This window comes from Lonchura striata, chromosome 18 (assembly GCF_046129695.1).
Source record: "Lonchura striata isolate bLonStr1 chromosome 18, bLonStr1.mat, whole genome shotgun sequence".
NCBI classification, from domain to species: Eukaryota; Metazoa; Chordata; class Aves; order Passeriformes; family Estrildidae; genus Lonchura; species Lonchura striata.
This window is the reverse complement of record NC_134620.1, coordinates 8,411,194-8,428,675: the sequence shown is the minus strand read 5'-3', so window position 1 is coordinate 8,428,675 and position 17,482 is coordinate 8,411,194. Positions and strand designations below refer to the sequence as shown.

Genomic DNA, 17,482 nt, shown 5'->3' with positions numbered 1-17,482 from the left:
GTTCACATCTCAGGGAATCGTTTTCCTCTCATTCACGAGAGGCCTCCTGCTCCCTGGTTTCCCATCTCTCATGGCTAATCGGAGCCTGCTGCCGCACTTTGAGGTGAACACCCGGACGGAACCTTTCTGCGGCGGCCTCTGGAAGTGCCTGTGTGTTCCCGGTCCCCAGGGCTGGTGCAGTTCAAACCCTGCCCGCCTGTCCGGCCCTGGGCAGCGCCCTCCGTCCCGCCCGCCCGGCGGCCGCGGCTGTGCGCGGAGCCGCCGCGCGTTCCGCCCCGGCTGCGCGCGGAGCCGCCGCGCGTTCCGCCCCGGCTGCGCGCGGAGCCGCCGCGCGTTCCGCCGGAGCCGCCGCGCTCGCCTCGGCCTCCCCGGCCCTGCCCGCCGCCCGAGCGGAGCCGCGGCCACGGTGAGGCCCGGGCCGGCAGCTGGGCCCCGTCAGCGCCGGGCGGAGCCGCCGCCGCGTCTGCTGGGGGGCGGGCGCGGGGCGGAGGAGGCGGAGGCCGCGAGGCCGCGGAGGTACCGTCCCTGAGGGCGTGCGGGCACGGCCGGCGGGCGGGCCGCGGGCCGGGCATGGAGCGGTGGGTCGGGGCCGCCGGGGGCTGGGAGTCGCTGTGGGGAGCCGGCTGGGGCCGATGGCCGTGCTGGGAGCTCCTGGCCGCCTGCGCCGTCATCGGCGCCGTGGGCTGGCTGCTGCGGCTGCGGGACAGGAGGCCGGGCGGCCGCCGAGCGGCGGCGGAGACCGCCATCTCCTCCGCGACCCCCATCGCGTCCCCGGCTCCCCAGCGCGCCGCGGGGAGCCAGCGCTGCAGCGGGAGCCGCCCAGGTGAGAGACTCGGGGAGCCGGGGGTGGTGCTGCCCTCGCCCCGCGGCAGGGCCGGGAGCGGGCACCGGGCGCCGCCCGGGGAGGCCGTGCGGGCCCAGGGCCCGGCCGGGCGGGCCCCGCCGCCCTGCCCGCCCTGCCCGCCGTGTCGCGGCCCCGCTGCGGCTCCGCATCCCCTCCCGCGCCGCCTCTAGACAGCGTGTGCGCTTCTCCTCCCTGGAAAGCTGTCCCGTTTTCCTTCCCTTTTTTCTTCTCCCGTGCTTTGTTTCAAGTTAGTTCAGCAGTTCCCTTTCAGCCACGTAGTTGATAACTGGTGGCTCGTTCGCCCACCGGCGGTACAGAGAAATCGCCCCATCGCGGAGCCGCGGTTCTCTCACATACGCGAATCCCATCAGCCGAACACAGCTAAAGCCAGGATGTGACTCTCCGTTCCTGCCTCGGGAAAAAAAACAAAACAGCCAAAAAGAGCAGTTTTCTTACATTACTCATTTATTGAAGGTTTTTAAGGATACTAGTAGAGTAAAATAGTACTGCCATCCTTAGAAATCAGTTGTTTATTCTGTCATGGGTCTAGGCTTAATTTTTTTTTTTTGGAAGCAGATTCTGCTGTTTCATACTGACCTAGTAAGACAAGGGAAAATACAATTCTTGTCCGTTCTTCCATGTTTTGATTGATTTGGAAGAACCCTAGAATATGTTGTTAAAGCAACAAGGCCTTACATGCTGAACTAGAAGAGGTAGCAACCTCAGTGCTGGCTGTGCTCTGGATCATTTGTAGTTGTATTACACATTTTATGGTTCAAATAGTCTCATTTGTTACCTACACGTAACAAACAGTCACAGGATTGTCTCAGAATGAGCAGTTACTGTTTCTCAGGTTTGCAAGTGAAACATTTTGTTTTGACAGATTAAAATAGGTAATGAAATGAAAAACCAATAATGCTTATCTAAGTTAGCTGAAATTCTATTGTCAGAGCACAAATGGGTTTTGTGAGCGTTCTGTGTTGTCACTCCAACAATGTTTTCCCTATTTCCACACCAAACGCCCTATAGAAAACTTCATACCAACAGCAGATCTTAAACCTGATTCTTCACTACTGGTCTCCTTTGCCATCTCATTTTGATTCTTTTGTGCCAGAGTTGTAATAGACACACAAAATAAATAACTTTTAACAGACAAAATTTTGAGCACTATGTTTTACATACCAGGGTCTGTCAAAACATGAGAAAGCAGAGAAATCACTCCCTCACAGCATTTTTTTGCTTAACTACAAAGCAGGAATGATTTTTGCACATTCCTGTCTACTCTCCATACATGAATTATATATATGTACAGGCCTGCTCTCCTGCAGAATGATTGTGCTAGTTCTGAACCCTAAAAATAGGAGCATTTCTGAGCTAATTCTTTAAGGCATTATGTTGACTTCTCAGAGTGTTTTCATTGAGCTGTTTTTACCGTGAACTTTCTCACCCCTGAGTTTTCATCTTCTTGTGATTTTACAGTATGCAGTCTCAAAGGGAAAATCCTTAGAATAGCAAGTTTGGATATTTTATTTGACCTTAGGGGCACATCCCTTGATTAAAACATACTGGTAGCAAATGTTATTTCAAGAAATAAGACAATTAAGAATTAAAAACAAGTAAGAGGATCTTTCCTATCTGTTTTGTAGTCTTGTGGGCAGGTCAGATAACCAAAACAGTGAGGTTGCTTGGAAGCTCAGGAATCACAGGGGAACTACAATACTTTGGGGAAGTGGCTCAGCAGCATCAGCTGTGGCTCTGCTGCTGTTTGGTGGGGTTTTTTACTTAGAAATACTCTCATTTCCCTTTGTTTCAACGAGGTTCCAGTTAATACTTGTGAAATGTTCAGGGACTGATGTTATGTTGTTCTCTAACCACAGACATTCAAAATAAGAGGTTCATAAAAAAGAGTCAGCTCTCAAAGGAAATGTCCCTCCAAGGAAGCAGCCCTCAAACTCACATGACTGTTGACTTGTAATAATTGAAGGACTATTGAAGTTTGGCATTAAGTACATTTCCATAGTATTTCCTAATGCTAGGAATCTGTTTGTTCTAACTCATATTGCAGTGTAACTTAATGTGGTGCTGTATTGATTGCTGCTGAAGGCTACAAAAACTTAGAGCGTGCATTTAGGTTTTTTTAAATATATGAAAACTAGTCTTAAGTGTCATTAACTGAGGATGAAACCTAAAATTGAAAATAAAGTACTAAAACGGCCATAGCAGTAGAGGCCTCATGAAATGGCTCAGCAGTGGAGGAGGGGGCAGTGCAAGGCAGGAGCGAAGGAGGCTGAGGGAATGGCACAGCTGAATCATTCCTGTCTGGAGCTTCCCTTCCCGAGCAGTGTGCCAGGGGAGTCACAGCCTGTGTGCAGGTACGTGGCTGCAGCACCTGATGAAATCATGTGAAAGCTTCTTACATTTTTGAGCTGCCCAAATCTTGTATTTTTCAGCTGTGTTTTTCAGAGCAAGGAATTTGTGTTGGCTTAAATTTGGTTTTAGTTTCTTCTTGCTGACCGGTGTGGAAGCTGTCAGTGTGGATTACATGAAGGGGTGTGAGCCTGGGGAATTTTATCATAGCAGAGAGAAGGATGTTCCTCTGGAAATGGAGACATTCTCCCAGCTTCTGTTTTTTGTTGGAGAAGGAGATCTGAAAAGATCAGTTGTTTTTGTCTTCTGGCTGTTTGCTCTCAAAACAGGCCTGGGAAACAACATGCTGTGTACATATTTCTAGCCTTTCATCACAGCCAGAGAAAGCCTGCCCTGGCTGCTGTGTTGTGCTTGTTCCTTAGACTTCTGTCAGCCAGAAAGTCCTAAGGAAATACTAGAAATACTTCTGTGCCTTTAGCTGGAGGTGCAGCCCCTTGTCTTGGGGCTGACTGGTGCTTGTGTCCTTGTATTGCATTGCACAAATAAATTGTGTCTTCTTGACAGGAATCAAATATTCCTCAGCCTGTCATAAATTTTAATGAATAAATGCTCTAGATTGAATTTTCACTTCAGAAGCAATTGAAAAAGGACTACCAAGAACAAAATGTAAGCTATAAATATTCTTTGAAGTAGTTGAGAGAGGAGGAAATAAACTTCCTATGGGTCTGGTAGCTTAAAAACATTGAATTGAAAAATATTTTGTCTTTTCTGCATTGCAAGGATATCTTCAGAATCTCAAGAAATTGCTAAGAGGCATTTTTTCCCTTTGCTTTAATACACCATTTAATTAGCAGAAGTTTTGTTTTTTTTCAGTTTTTCTCCTCTTTTGCCTTTCTTGTAGGTGGAATAACAATGGATACAATATTACCCCGATTAAAGAAGCTCAGCCATGATGAGCTTAGAGAAGAGATTGTGAAAGCAGGACTGAAATGTGGGCCCATTACTGCAACTACAAGGTTTATTTTTGAAAAAAAGTTGGCTCAGGCACTGTTGGATCAGCAAGGAGCATTGGAGGAGGAAGGGTCTGCTCTGTCAGAGGAGGCTGCTGGAAATGTCCCAGTGAATCACAACAGCCATGGAAGTGCTTCTGAGGAGGCAGATTTTGGGTACTCTGTGGGTCTGAACCCTCCAGAAGAAGATGCTGTGACACACATGAACTGTTCAGCTGCAGCCTGTGGTGCTGATTCACAAATCCCTGCTCCAACACCGTCCAGAGATCCTCCACTGTTCTATGGTGTTTGCCCAGTTTATGATGACATCCTGGCAAGGAATGGTGAATACTCACTGCCCTTATTTCCAGTGATAGGCATTTTAGTAATGTCTGAGTAACAGGTGTTCTGAACACCACTGCTTTAGTATTGTAGACATTGTTTGAAGTATTTCTTTGGTCCTATAAACAGTATTTATTCTGAGACAAAGAGACAACAGTTCAAGACATCTCAGGTGTTTGCCATTAGAATTCCAACATATGAGGATCCTCTACTCTGTGTAGCTCAGATGAAGAAAATTATTTCTTATTAAAGAAATAAAGACCCATCCAGTGTCTTTAATCCCTTTCAAGAATAAAAAGTAGTCCTGTAAATAAGCAATCATTTAACTATTTATACTGTCATCAGTTGAAGCTTAAATGATCTCTTCTAAAAGATTTCCTATCTTCCTTTCTGTTCCTGGCAGGAGTAGAGTAGTGCACAGGATCATTTCCTCTGGGACAGTAGTAAGAATTCTTACTAAGAAAAGGTATATTAAGATATCCTTATTTGAACAATATCATTAAAGAAAAAGAAGGATTTGTTTATTATCTAAGATTTTCAGTGTAGATCTTAAAGTTGTGGATCAGTTACAAGGTTGGTCTTTCTGAACAAGGCAGCATCAAAAGTAATGCAGGGTGAATAAGCTCTGAGTTTGCTTTTCCATCTAAAAGTGAAGTGCTTTGGTGAAGGTGGTGCATCCATTAAAGGGGTGTTGGTTGATGGGAATGGCTGAGCCCTGTGCAGGGATCACCTGACATTACCTGGAGTGTGTGGGAGGCTCCTACTCAGTATCCAAGAGACAGGATTTAAAAGGGCTTTTGACCTTTATGTCCTGTTTTGTAAGAGAAACAATCTGAGACCAAAGCTGGAATGATAGTCTAATGATTCTGTAATATGTCTAGGAATTGAAATCTGAGATTATTAAAGCAATGTAACTTTGTTGGTTCTTTGTTGCAGAGAGAATACATGTGTATGAAGATAGGAAAGAAGCTCTCCAGGCTGTCAAGATGATTAAGGGTTCCCGTTTTAAAGCTTTTACAAACAGAGAGGATGCTGAGAAATTTGCTAAAGGAATCTGTGATTATTTCCCATCTCCAGGCAAGTCCTCTTTATGTTTGTCTCCAGTGAAAATGGGATCATTTAACAGAGGTAAGTGGGGAACTTCTTCTCAGTACAGTAGATGCAATAGAAAGCATTGATTTTTTTTTTTTTGTGAGAGGAGTAACAATTCCTATTAGTACCAATATACTAATAACAGAAAAAATTCAAAGATGAAGCACTGAAGAAATTGAAGTTTAAAAGAACTTTTATTTTAAGTGTAGAAATGTTTAAAATGTGGAAAATGTTTTAAAAGTAAAGTACCATTGCTACTTTTCTAAAGGTGAAATGTAGGTAATGATCTGCATGGATACTTTGCTTTGTATTCCATGGTCATATTTGTTAGGATTTGATTTGATTTATGGACTTCAGGATTTTCACGTTTAGTAAGACAGACAAAATTGCACTGGATATTAAAACTGTACTCAATTCTAAGTATATTTGTAAGTTCAGAAATAAAATGGTAAGCACTGATCATATTTCACAGCATTCCCAGTTGCTAGATTAAAGTGACTTAGGAGTTACAGAACTGCAGAAGTAATTTTAATTATCAGAAAATGGTTGTTTCTTGCTGAATTTTCCTTTTAAATTTGGATGGGAGCAGACTGCTAATTACAACGTTTACCAGTCCCTATTAAAGACTGAAAAAATTTTACAAGTTGATGAATCATTTTCCTCTCCCTCCCTATTACCAACTACTGGTGTATTTAAATGTCTCCTTGTTGAGTTCTGTTTCCTCGCTCCTGTATATTAAAGAGGTTAAATTAATACATTGTTAAGATTAAAAGGAAACTTTTCATGTTCTGGGTGTGCAAATGGTGATCACTGGAAAGAATGTATCTAGAAAGGAGTGATTTGTGTTTTGATAGATGGTTTGTGCTCCCCTGAGAGTGACACTGTGAACAAGGAGAGAGCCAACAGCTACAAAAGTCCACGGACTCAAGATCTCACAGCTAAGCTTCGGAAAGCTGTGGAGAAAGGAGACACAACAACCTTTTCAGACCTTATTTGGAGTAACCCTCGTTACCTGATTGGATCAGGAGACAACCCAACGATTGTACAGGTGAAAAACCAGCAACAAAACAGGAGAATCCAGGTTCTGGTTTAGTGATGGAGCTTTTGGGGCCTGAAAGCAGAAGTGGAAGGGATGATGTTTCCTGCTCCTCCTTCACGACATCTCCTTGCACCCAGTGCAGGGTTTCTGTGTTCACTGACAGCAGCTGGGACACTTCTCTGTTGGTCACCCTGAGAGCTCCAGCACAGCTAAAGGAACTGAGTGTGCAGTTCTTCAGGGGAGGAATAGTTGTGTTCAGTAGTGCAATAGTAGTCTTATTACTGTTTGGTTTCCTCCAAGTAATTGCAATCTTTTTTAAGACAGGCTAAATTTAAAGACCAGGGTACAGCCAGGGCTGTAATTAGGAATTCCTACATCATTGCTTATCTAAGCACCTCCATTAAATTCCAAAACAATGTATAAGGTGCCATTTAGCAAAACTGACAATCTCACTTCAGCTTGTATCAGACCAGCTCTGTGAAGTTGTTGAAATTTTTTATGTAATATAGCAAAGCAGCTGAATTTTTTATTTCTATACCCACTTTCCTGCTCTTTATCTAAACTGAACTTCCTACCTGCCTGTACTGTGTAATATCTTAATGTACTTTTTTTGCCACATTCTTCCCTTAAATAAAGGCACTGAGTGTAAGAATAATTTCATTAATTATAAGAATAATATGGGTGCAAAGATAAGTTTTAACAAAAATATCCATATAAAACTCACTGTAGGAACCCATGTATTTTCACAGTTCTATCAGTTACATCTCTGGGTGTAAGAAAGCAGTTTAGACTGAGGATCATTCTAATACTGGTCTTTAATTCAGGAAGGGTGTAGGTACAATGTCATGCATGTTGCTGCCAAGGAGAACCAGCCTGCTATCTGCCAGTTATTGCTGGACACTCTGGAAAATCCAGAATTTATGAGGCTGATGTACCCAGATGATAACGATGTCATGTTGAAGAAACGCATCCAATACATTGTTGACCTTTACCTGAACACTCCAGATAAAATGGTAAGATCTCAGGGGTTACCTGTTTTTTATTGTTGTTGTTATTGTTATTATTACTATTATAATTATAACTGGAAAGGGCTAAGGATGTGTAAGGGAGACTTAAAGAGAGCAGAAGAGGAGCTGTCCATGAGTTCTGTGGGTTTTGGTAATCATTATTCTGCACTATGGTGGGAAAAGATTTGTTAAGAGCTGAGACAATTAGTCATGACATGTATTTACTTTCCTGTCTCAAAATTAAATGTGTGGTATTGACTTTACAATCTTTCTAAGTGCATGTGAATTTTTCTCTTTTTCCCACTGCAGTGGTTTGATACTCCACTGCATTTTGCTTGCAAGTTTGGGAATGTGGATGTGGTTAACGTGCTTACCTCACACCCAGCCATTGTAAAAAATCCAAGAAACAAATATGATCAAACTCCAGCAGAAGTAAGTCTCTTCATGTCCACATCAAACCCAGAAATGTTATCCAGATCAGCATTTTTCATATTCAGACATTACCACCATAGATAGAAGACTTGTAGTAAAGTGCTAGTGTCATGATTAAAGAGTAAATTCTGTATAACATTACAAATATTTTATGCTGATTGTGTCTGTGGAAAAGTTTTAGAATTAATGAAGTTGGATCTATTTTAGTTGAATTTTACTGTTAATTAAAAGTACTGGGTGAGATGGGTAGGGGCCAATAATGTGATTGTTCAGAAAGAACAGACATTGCAATTGATTTGAAAAGGTTATTATGCTGCCCTAACAAGTAAAAATATATTAACAGGTAGTTTGTGAAAGAAGCAAGAACAAATCTGCTGAATTGAAAGAAAAGATAAAAGAGTACTTGAAAGGTCTGTATGCAGAGTTTTGTACTGTATCAGGCATGTATTTTGGCTCTTGGCTGTCTACTGTTTGCTTTCTGTAGCATTTTAGTTCATAAATGATGCTGCTGTACAGTGCTCTGAAAACCAAAGGGAAGCTCTAAAATTGAGCAGAGACAGAGAAATTTTTGTCTTTTAAATGACAGTCAGAACTCTTAATGTATGGATCACAAGGTTGCTCTCATGGCTCTGTAATGTAGTCAAGGCCCTGATTCAGTAAGCCTGGAGCAGAGTGTTCAGTCTAAAAGAAACAAAAAACTTTTGGAGGACAAGAGATGTGTCTGTCATGATGGAGAATCCTGTCATTTTATAATTTCCTTGACACAGAACTTTCTGTGTTTTGTCATGTGTGTGTTTAGGCAAAAGGAGGTTGTGAAAAATGTTAAAAGACCCTGAGGGAAGGGCTTTATGGATTATTGCAGGTGTTCTTGTGTTTGAAAGAGGAGGGAACCTACACTAAAATGTGATCTGTAATCACTGAAGCAGTGAGCCTGCATTACAAGTAGTTTTACGAATGAAGTCAAGTTAGATGGTTCAGTGTACGGGTGCATTGGCAGTCCAGGAAGGAGCAGCAGTCTGATGCAACATCAAGTGAATGAGAAAGCTTTGTATGATTTATTTTAGGTCACTATTATGTCCCACTCCTGAGGGCAGAGGACAATTCCTCAGCTCCGGTCATTGGGGCACCGTGGTCGCCCGACCAGACGGACGATGGCCCCCAGAGAGCTTGGCCGAAATACCCCGGCAGCCCCAAGGACCCCGTGCTGTCCATCAGGGCTTTTGCAGGCCCCATGAGCCCCTCAAAGGTAAGGAGAGAACTCCCTGTGACTCCAATGCCTATGCTTCTCCTTTTTATGAATAAAGAAGATCTCCACAGGGTTCCTGTGTGGTGGAGCTTGCTCCTGGTACGGATTGTGGCTCTCTTTGCTGAGGAGATGGATCTTCCTCCATGGAGAAGCACAGAAACTTGTAAATACTTTTTTATTGTTGCAGACAGAAATGTGGTGTAAATAAGAACAGTAGCAGTTCAGTCAAAAATGGTTTTCTTTTTCCTCTTGGAATCTATTCAAAGAGCACCTTTGGCAAACCTTTAATTTCTTACAGATAATTGCTGTAACTTTCTAACCTGAAGCAAAGCCTTTCAAAGCAGCTATGAATCAGTTTTAAAAACTTTAACTGTATCTTTATCTCATTTCTAGAAGTTGCCACTGGATGTTAACCTCTGCTTGTTGAATTAACATAAATATATTTTTCTAGATGGAAAAACTGACAACCAAGTAGTAGGTGCTGGGATGGTTTTGGAAATGTATTGTCTGTATAGTGAAAAGCAAAATCTTCAGTTTTCAGAAGGAATACTTAGATATCTGTTAAATATATTTCAAACTTACAGGTGTTTATTTGACTCATTTATTTAATGTGAACATGCTGTAAATATGACAGCTTTAGAAGCAGTGAATAAATGCAGTGGAGGACTGATGGTTGCATTCTTTACAATCGAGGTCTACTAAAATGCTTAATGCTTTTTCTCCCAGATGTTCTTGATCAATTTGCTGTCTAACTGACATAAATGTAAATATCATTTATACTCCATAAAATATTATCTAGGGTGTAAACAGTTCATAATTTTAATTGCTGAAAAGTATTTTTAATGTCTGAATGTAATTCTTAGTCATCATTGTGATCTTCGTCATATAAAGTGAAGTGCAGGATTTTGCAAAAAATTTCCCCTGAGGCATTCCAACTTCAAAATAGACAGCAAGAATTTATTCTAATAATTGTAGCAGGACTGTACATAAAAAGATGTCCCCTTTGCATCCTAGAAAACAATGATCAGGAAGTATTTGGAATTAAATAGGATGACATGGCAAAATCAGAAGGCAGTTCTGTTTCCTGCTGCACACACATTAAAACCAGGCAGATGTGGTGTCTGTTGATTTTCTGATGATTGTACATTGAGTTCCTTCTCTTTCATGAGCAGTTAAGAGATCAGAGTAACCACCAGTAGTGAAAGGAGTAACTTTAGATCCAGTGTGAGATCCTTCATAGCTGGAGTTGAGCAGCACTTGTGGACAGCAAACAGCTGAACATCTTCTAGACCTCTAGGTAGATGTTTAGCCAGCACTGAGCGAGTTCATACTGGGGGGGTAATTTTTGTATTTATTTCTGTTTTTTAAAGGCTGAAGAATTTCGCAGGCTGTGGAAGACTCCACCACGAGAGAGAGCTGGCTTCTTTCACAATGTCAGGAAATCTGATCTGGAGAGAGGTGTTGAAAGAGTTGGAAGGTATCTAAAAGATTGTCAATATAAAAACTTAATAATAGAGCATGCAAAAGCAAAACACTATGCTGAGAGCACAGTTATTACTCACTGCACAATATATTGGAGCAAAAGCTACTGCAGAAATATTTAAAGAAATATTTTGTGGTTGGATTTTTACTGTATTTTTATGTAAATAAGATATTTAAAATGTGAGACCTATTTTTCTTAGCTTTGGCAATAAAGATTTTAACTGTTATTGATGGTATGTGTGGAATGCTTTTCACAGATGTTTACTTGCCTCATTTGTCAGATCTAAAATTATGCATAGCCTGTTTGTTCAGTGAAAGTGAGGGATTGTTAAAAGGGAGTAGAATGAAAATATTATAATACAAATTTCCTGGTTTATAAAAGCTGTGTGTGTGTGGTGTGTCCTTGCAGCTAAAATACCTTGTATCAGCAACATTTGGAAAAAAAATACTTTGTTAAAAGCTGACTGCATTTCAGTCTATAAAATAATCCCTCACTTCCTCCTCCCTCTCCCATTCCAAAATAGAAAAAGCTGGTGCATGCAGTATCAGTGGGGATTCTTCTCTGTCTGATGTCTAGATACAGCCAGCTTAAAGACAGCAATGTTTATGCTACCAACTGTAAAAATAGTAGATGAAATGTGGAAAATGCTGTAGAACAAATGAGGTGATACTTTGCTAAGGATGTATCTGTGATTTTGCAGACTGTTGATTGTGGTGGGATTGTGTTGCCTGGTTGCACGTTTGTGCTCCTGTCTGTAGCTGTTAAAATGTGATCAGAAAAGCTGTTGTCTAACTAATATTTATGTCTTCACAAATGATTCGTTTTATTTTATTTATTGCAGGGAGTTAGCTCATGAACTGGGGTTCCCGTGGGTTGAATACTGGGAATTTCTGGGCTGTTTTGTTGATCTGTCTTCCCAGGAGGGGCTGCAAAAATTAGAAGAGTACCTGAGTCATCATGAAATGAGCGAAAAGGCTCAGCCAGAAACAGGGGAAAATGAAACCTGCAATAGATATAAAACTCCACATCCCTCTGGTAAGGAAAGGACAAATGCTGCAAACAATGGGTTGTACCTGGGGAGAAGTGGGACAGAAAAAGCTTGGTGCCCAGGGGAAGCAGTGTTCACCTGGTGTGGTTGCTATTATTCATCTGTAATCCAGAGAATCTGATTACTGCTTCAGAAAAGGAGCCAACAACACTGTGAATGTAGAAGTACAGTTTTTATCTTTCATGTGAAGTAGTTTATTTGAGTGTAGGCCCCAAATGAAATCCCTGTAAGAAAACCTCTATCTTCAGTATGCTTTCACTCAGAGCATTTTGGCATTCATCTTAAAAGTATAGAATTTTGTAATCCACAGATATGGAATAAATAACATTTTAAAAACAAAAGAATAATTCTTTACAACTGAGAGCATGAAAAGACACAAGAAGCAAAACCCAGGAAAGCTTTTATACCTTAGACCACCTCTTGCCCTGTGTGCATTTTGCTTTTGTAACTTTAGCCATGTTAGTTCATGTTGTTACATATAGTCGGAGAGGTGTTCAGGAAGTAGAATAAGGCATAAAGATTGTACATTTTTTCCTAGCTTATGTACTTGACTGTTTAAAGTCTTCTTATGTGTTGCTCTTGTTAAAATTGTTAACAGGCAAAAGCAAAAAGTCCTGCAATTCCATTTCTGTTGGAGCATTTTTGGATGAGGATGATGATGACATGAGCTTAGAAGAAATTAAAAATAGACAAAATGCAGCACGAAACATCAGCCCCTCTCTGGTGTCCAAGGAGCCCAGCATTGCTGCCATTGGAGATGCTGAGTGTGATATCCTGTCCATGGAGTGTGCAGGAAACATCATAGAGACCTCAGCTCACCCTCGGCACTATGAGAAGGGGGCTGCTGCCAGCAAAAATGGGTTTTGCAGTCCTGTGTCCAGTAAAAGGATCATCAGTGACAGAAAGCAGCTGCATGATGGGTCAGAATGCCTCATGTCACCTGTTTCAAATTTGATGTCAGAATTTGAAGGCCTGTCATTCCAAGAACAAGAGATTGCAGGAGTATCTCATAAAATCACTGAAAAAACTGAGAATGAGGGAATTCTGGACAAGACCTGCTCTGCAGCGTCACTGGCAAGTTCTTCTGAGCTAGGTGTTACAGGAAAACATAGAGAGACCAAGTTAAGGACAGACCACAAAATACCATTAGAAAAGCAGAGATTGTCCAGAGAATCTGGAATTCAGACTAAGGAGCCACTGCAACGTCAAGAACTTTCTTCCCAGAAGTTTCTTTTGAAGACATCACCTACAAATGACAATTTAAAGTTATTCCTTCTTGGGTAAGAATTGCCTTTTTAAACTCTTACTTGCACAGACAATCTCTTTGCTGATAGTTTATAAAACTGTTTTGAATTGGGGTAAACAAATACTTGGTTCTCTTTTCATCTAGTTCTGTTTCCATTCTAGGGAGCAGCCCTCAAAGCTGGATGGTGATGTCTTGGCAGCTATAGAAGGAGCAGAGATTGATCCCCAGAAATTCCCAATGATTTACAAATGGAAACATGCGGTGCAATCCTACACCTCATCTGACAGGCAAAGGTATTGCTGCAAACTCAGTCAAAGGAGCTGAAGTACATTTTCAGTGAGTCAGCTTGAATAGCAGAATTTAAGGCCTTGTTACTTCCAAACCCATATTTTAAATTAAGCAGAATTAACTGTTTTCTGAAGTTAATCACCAAAGCCTTATTTGACTGGTGTCTGTTGATAAGGACTTTTTTGTGCTGCAGTCATGTTCTTTCCATTCTACTGCTGTTCCAAGTAACTTGAGCATGTCTCCACAGACAAATCAGATGTGACTGTTCTCCACTTGGCCAGTGTCTCACTTGGCTAATTTGGTACTTTGATCCTTCACTGGACCCAGTGATAGTTGTGCTTTTGGTTTGTATATCCCTATTTTTGATGCAGTGCAGGAATGTTGTGTTTGTTGCCTTGTGGTACTTAGATTGTGCTGAGGGATGTTAAGGTGAATTTAATATCTTTAGACATCTTTTTATTAGTGGGGGTTTTTTTATCCTTTATTACAACAGTCCAAAATAATTGTTCATGTGAAGGGTGGTGTGTGTCATCATGGTCATTTTGAAAGAAATGACATCTATATAGAATATTTCATGCTCTTCCTGTTCCTTCTCTTCTTCCAGACCTGTCTCTTACCAGACAGGATTTTTCTCAGCTGGTGCATTGGTTCTGAGATCTGAAGTGATTCTGAGTTCAAGTGCTGCTCTCATTATTGCAGTTTCCTTTAAAACGTGTGCAATGACTTCTGGTTTCTTTCAGTTGGCCAAGTCCAGCGTTGAAGGCAAGATTGCAGTCCCAGTCCATCGCTGCTTGCCCTCCAAATGCTTCTGTGTATCCTGGTTCAGGAAGGAACAGTCCCATACCAGGGAGTCCGGGGAAACACGGCAGCGCTGCCTCCTTCCCTCCGGAGAGCCCCGGGCGCTACAGCCCCGCCTGCATCCTGCGCTATTTCGCAGAGCCTCCTGCCCACTAGAATGCAGCTCCTCATCCTGGGGCCTCAGTTCTGTTCTCATTGTTAGAGTGGAGGAAAAGCTACAGTGTTACTAAGGTGACATGAGGTTTGTACTCGGCTATTTATTTTTCCTCAATTGAGGACAACTGTTTAAACAATGGAATATATGTCTTAATGCCATATACGAGGTAGATTTATTACTGGTGATGAGCAAGAAGTTTGTGACAGTGCAGTTGTCCGGTAGCTGAATTAACCCTTGTTGCCAGTACCACAGTGGGCTGAACAGTCCTTAGCAATGGTGGTAATTGCTATCACTACTTATCCTCATTGTAATGAACACACAGCCCTCAACTGCCTTTCTTGACCTTGGATAGTCGAGGAAATGCATCATCAGCAAATAAAACATGGGAGAGGAGATTGATGGCAGAAAGTGAAACCTTCTCCTGCTTGCAGGGGGAAAAGCCTAAAACATGCCTGGGAATGCAAGGGCAACTTTGCAGTGTGGAGCAGGGATGTGAAACCTTGTGCAGCAGTAGAGAGTGTTTCCAGCCAGCTGGGCTGGGCAGTTGATACCCACACCCACCCTCACCTGTCTGTCCATGTATGTGTGCACAGATCTGCACAGAGACCCTCGAGTTTGCTTGTTCTGAGGCTGTTACAGACACTGAGATCTACCGAGTGCTTTAGAAACAGGGCACTGTAGAAACTATTGGGATTCCTTTAAGTGCTAGTGGGAAGATTTAGGGAAAAGAAAAGCTTAAAAAATAGCTGGCTATTTTTTCCCCAGAGAATCTATTAACAGTAGCAGATTTGAATAGTTATTACACAAAAGCACATCAGCAATAATCTCAGCAAATTTACCAGCAAGATATTTTATCTTAATGGTCTGGTTTGTAATATATTAGCATGGTAGCCAGTGGCCCAGGAAGTGGCTATTTCCCAAGAGAGAGGACTAAGGACAGAATATTTTTATGAAATCTGAGCTTTTACTGTGTCTCTAGTGTTGATGTGGTAATGAGTTTTTGTTACAGCAGTCAATAATTATATTCTGCAGCCTTTTCTAAGAATGACTTGTTTTGACAGCATGATGCTGAGAGTAAGAAAGCTTTTCAAAACTCCAGAGAGTTTTCCATTTCAAGCCTAGTGCTTGTAATGTTGTATGAAAAGCTTCCAGAAACAGCTCTCTAGGTTAAAAAAAAAAGGAAAGAAAAAAAGACCTATCTACTGTTACAGATAAATCGGATCAGAGAATGAAGTTCTGCAGGAGTGTGCTGTTGAGAAGGGATGGATTAGGATGGGCTGGTGCCAGAGTCAGTGAGAGCTCGGAGCCCCCTGGCAGGGCTGGCAGAGAAGGGCACCGCGTTGAGCAAACAGGGGTGGGAGGCAGGAGGGCCGGCCCCGGCTCCCCAGGGTCCCACCCCGGCCGGGGCGTTGCAGGGCCGCGGCTCTGGGCTGCTCCCACGGCAGCGACTGTTCTACACAAACTGTGCACCCTCACAACTTCCTGGCTGGTACAAACCTAAACACTGCACTTAATGCTTTTGCAAGCTCAGTAGTGCCTTTTGTAATATATTTTTTTAATTGAATTTTTTGTTCTTTTGGAAGTTTTTAAAAAAAAGTGGCATCCACTTACTATGGGCAGATAAAATACAGTTTTTCTCTGGGCTTTCTGAACAGGATCTTTTAATGTCTCTACATTGGATTATTTGGTGCAATAGCTCTCCATGGGGGGAGAGACTCCTCTTTTAGAAATTATTCATTACAAAAAAAAAAAAAAAAAGGCTTATTTTGCTCTTTTGTTAAAAATGAACCTAGTTCTATGGAGCTGGACATTAGGAAGAGCTACTTTACATAAATGCCTCTCCTTCAGTCATATTTCAGACAAGTACCAGGGTCCTGGGGGGGTGTGTCGTATTTTAGGAAACATGTTTTTAAAAAACCCAGAACCAAAAAGATAACCTTCTGTTTCTAAGTGTATCTGTTACTAAGTATATTTTATAAGGGTTTTTTGTTGGGTTTTTAATTTTATTGTTATGTAGCAGGCTCCATGGTCTCAAAATATGTTAAGAACCCACATGCAAGTTTTACTCCAAAAGGATTGAGATTGGTTTTTTGGGTTTTTTTTTTTGTTTTTTTGCTGGGTGGTTGGGTTTTTTCAATAATTTAATGTAAATTACATCTTTATCATGCTGGAGAAATGGATCAGCTTATGTAATTGCCTAATACCATGTTAGAGCCAAACTACTGGGGTAAATTGCTGTGGGTGCAGCTGCTGTTCTCCACTCTGGTCCTTCAGAGCTGTGGTATAGCAGCATTGTCCTTTTGCTAAGTTTGTTACTGAGCCAGGAGACTGATACCAACACTCTAGTTCTCTGTCCTTTTTACTTTTATTATGCTTTATTTTTTTTAATGTTTAAATATATGTTACTGGTATGTACCTGTGGCCAGACACCCCCCACACTCACCCACACACCCACCACACCCTTGCCTTCCACTTTGTAATGTTGTTTTGGTTCAGTCAGGAGAGTATTTTTTTAACTGTGTTATATAATGTGCTTTAGTCCAGTTGTACTTCACTTAAGAGGTCATTTTTCTAACAATGTGTTACTTCAGCTATGACAAAAATAGCAGTTTATGCAGCAGTTTGATAATTTGTGATTTTTGTGAAGAAAGCCCTTCAACACTGAGCCTGTGGAGACACTTTAAATCAGTGATAGTGCTTGAATTGTTTTCTTGGCCAAAAGTTCACTTTTAAAGGTGCAAAATAGCTGTGTTTTTGTCGGTTGTTTTTTAATTAGCAAAGTGTAATGTTAAAAATACAGAAGTATCCCACTTTCTATTAAAATCAAATGAATAGCTGAAAGTGTCACTCTGTGTTCAATATGGGGATGTGGGGAGAAGGAGCTGGGAACGACAGGGCAACTCACTGGCTTGTCTAGGCCTGGCTTGTACAATACCTGCAGCTTTTATGTGTGTTGGTGACAGTGTGGCAATGGATTACACCATCAAAGACTTAAAAGAAGAGTCTTACAGTGTTGAAGAGACAGGAACTGAGACTATGGTAAAGACATAATTTTAACTTTCACACTTTCCACCCCCACCTTAAGTGTCATCAAAACTATTGTT

At 41.8% G+C, this 17,482-nt stretch overlaps 1 protein-coding gene across 3 annotated transcripts; it reads left to right on the top strand.

Moving 5' to 3' along the window:
* The first annotated feature begins 439 nt into the window (after positions 1 to 439).
* ANKLE2 (ankyrin repeat and LEM domain containing 2) lies at positions 440 to 17,219 on the top strand. Of its 3 annotated transcripts, none has more exons than XM_077787173.1 (13): positions 440 to 516; positions 4,113 to 4,544; positions 5,479 to 5,670; positions 6,489 to 6,682; positions 7,498 to 7,686; positions 7,990 to 8,112; positions 8,456 to 8,522; positions 9,177 to 9,358; positions 10,729 to 10,835; positions 11,683 to 11,876; positions 12,488 to 13,169; positions 13,297 to 13,428; positions 14,164 to 17,219. In XM_077787173.1, exons 2-13 carry the CDS (start codon positions 4,124 to 4,126, stop codon positions 14,375 to 14,377), a joined length of 2,697 nt encoding a protein of 898 aa, XP_077643299.1. In that variant the 5' UTR covers positions 440 to 516; positions 4,113 to 4,123; the 3' UTR covers positions 14,378 to 17,219. The 3 variants fall into 3 exon arrangements, with proteins under 3 accessions (XP_077643299.1, XP_077643298.1, XP_021400171.2); XM_077787172.1 differs by lacking the exon at positions 440 to 516 and adding an exon at positions 542 to 823 and having other exon boundaries at positions 5,479 to 5,619; XM_021544496.2 differs by lacking the exon at positions 440 to 516 and adding an exon at positions 556 to 823.
* The last annotated feature ends 263 nt before the right edge of the window (positions 17,220 to 17,482 follow it).

Bases quoted from the DNA above. Each gene is read 5' to 3' on its own strand.
- ANKLE2 (XM_021544496.2), top strand. From the start codon at position 571: ATGGAGCGGTGGGTCGGGGCCGCCGGGGGCTGGGAGTCGCTGTGGGGA. The intron at 824-4,112 runs GTGAGAGACTCG...CCTTTCTTGTAG, and splicing joins CTGCAGCGGGAGCCGCCCAG to GTGGAATAACAATGGATACA. The intron at 13,170-13,296 runs GTAAGAATTGCC...TTTCCATTCTAG, and splicing joins TTAAAGTTATTCCTTCTTGG to GGAGCAGCCCTCAAAGCTGG.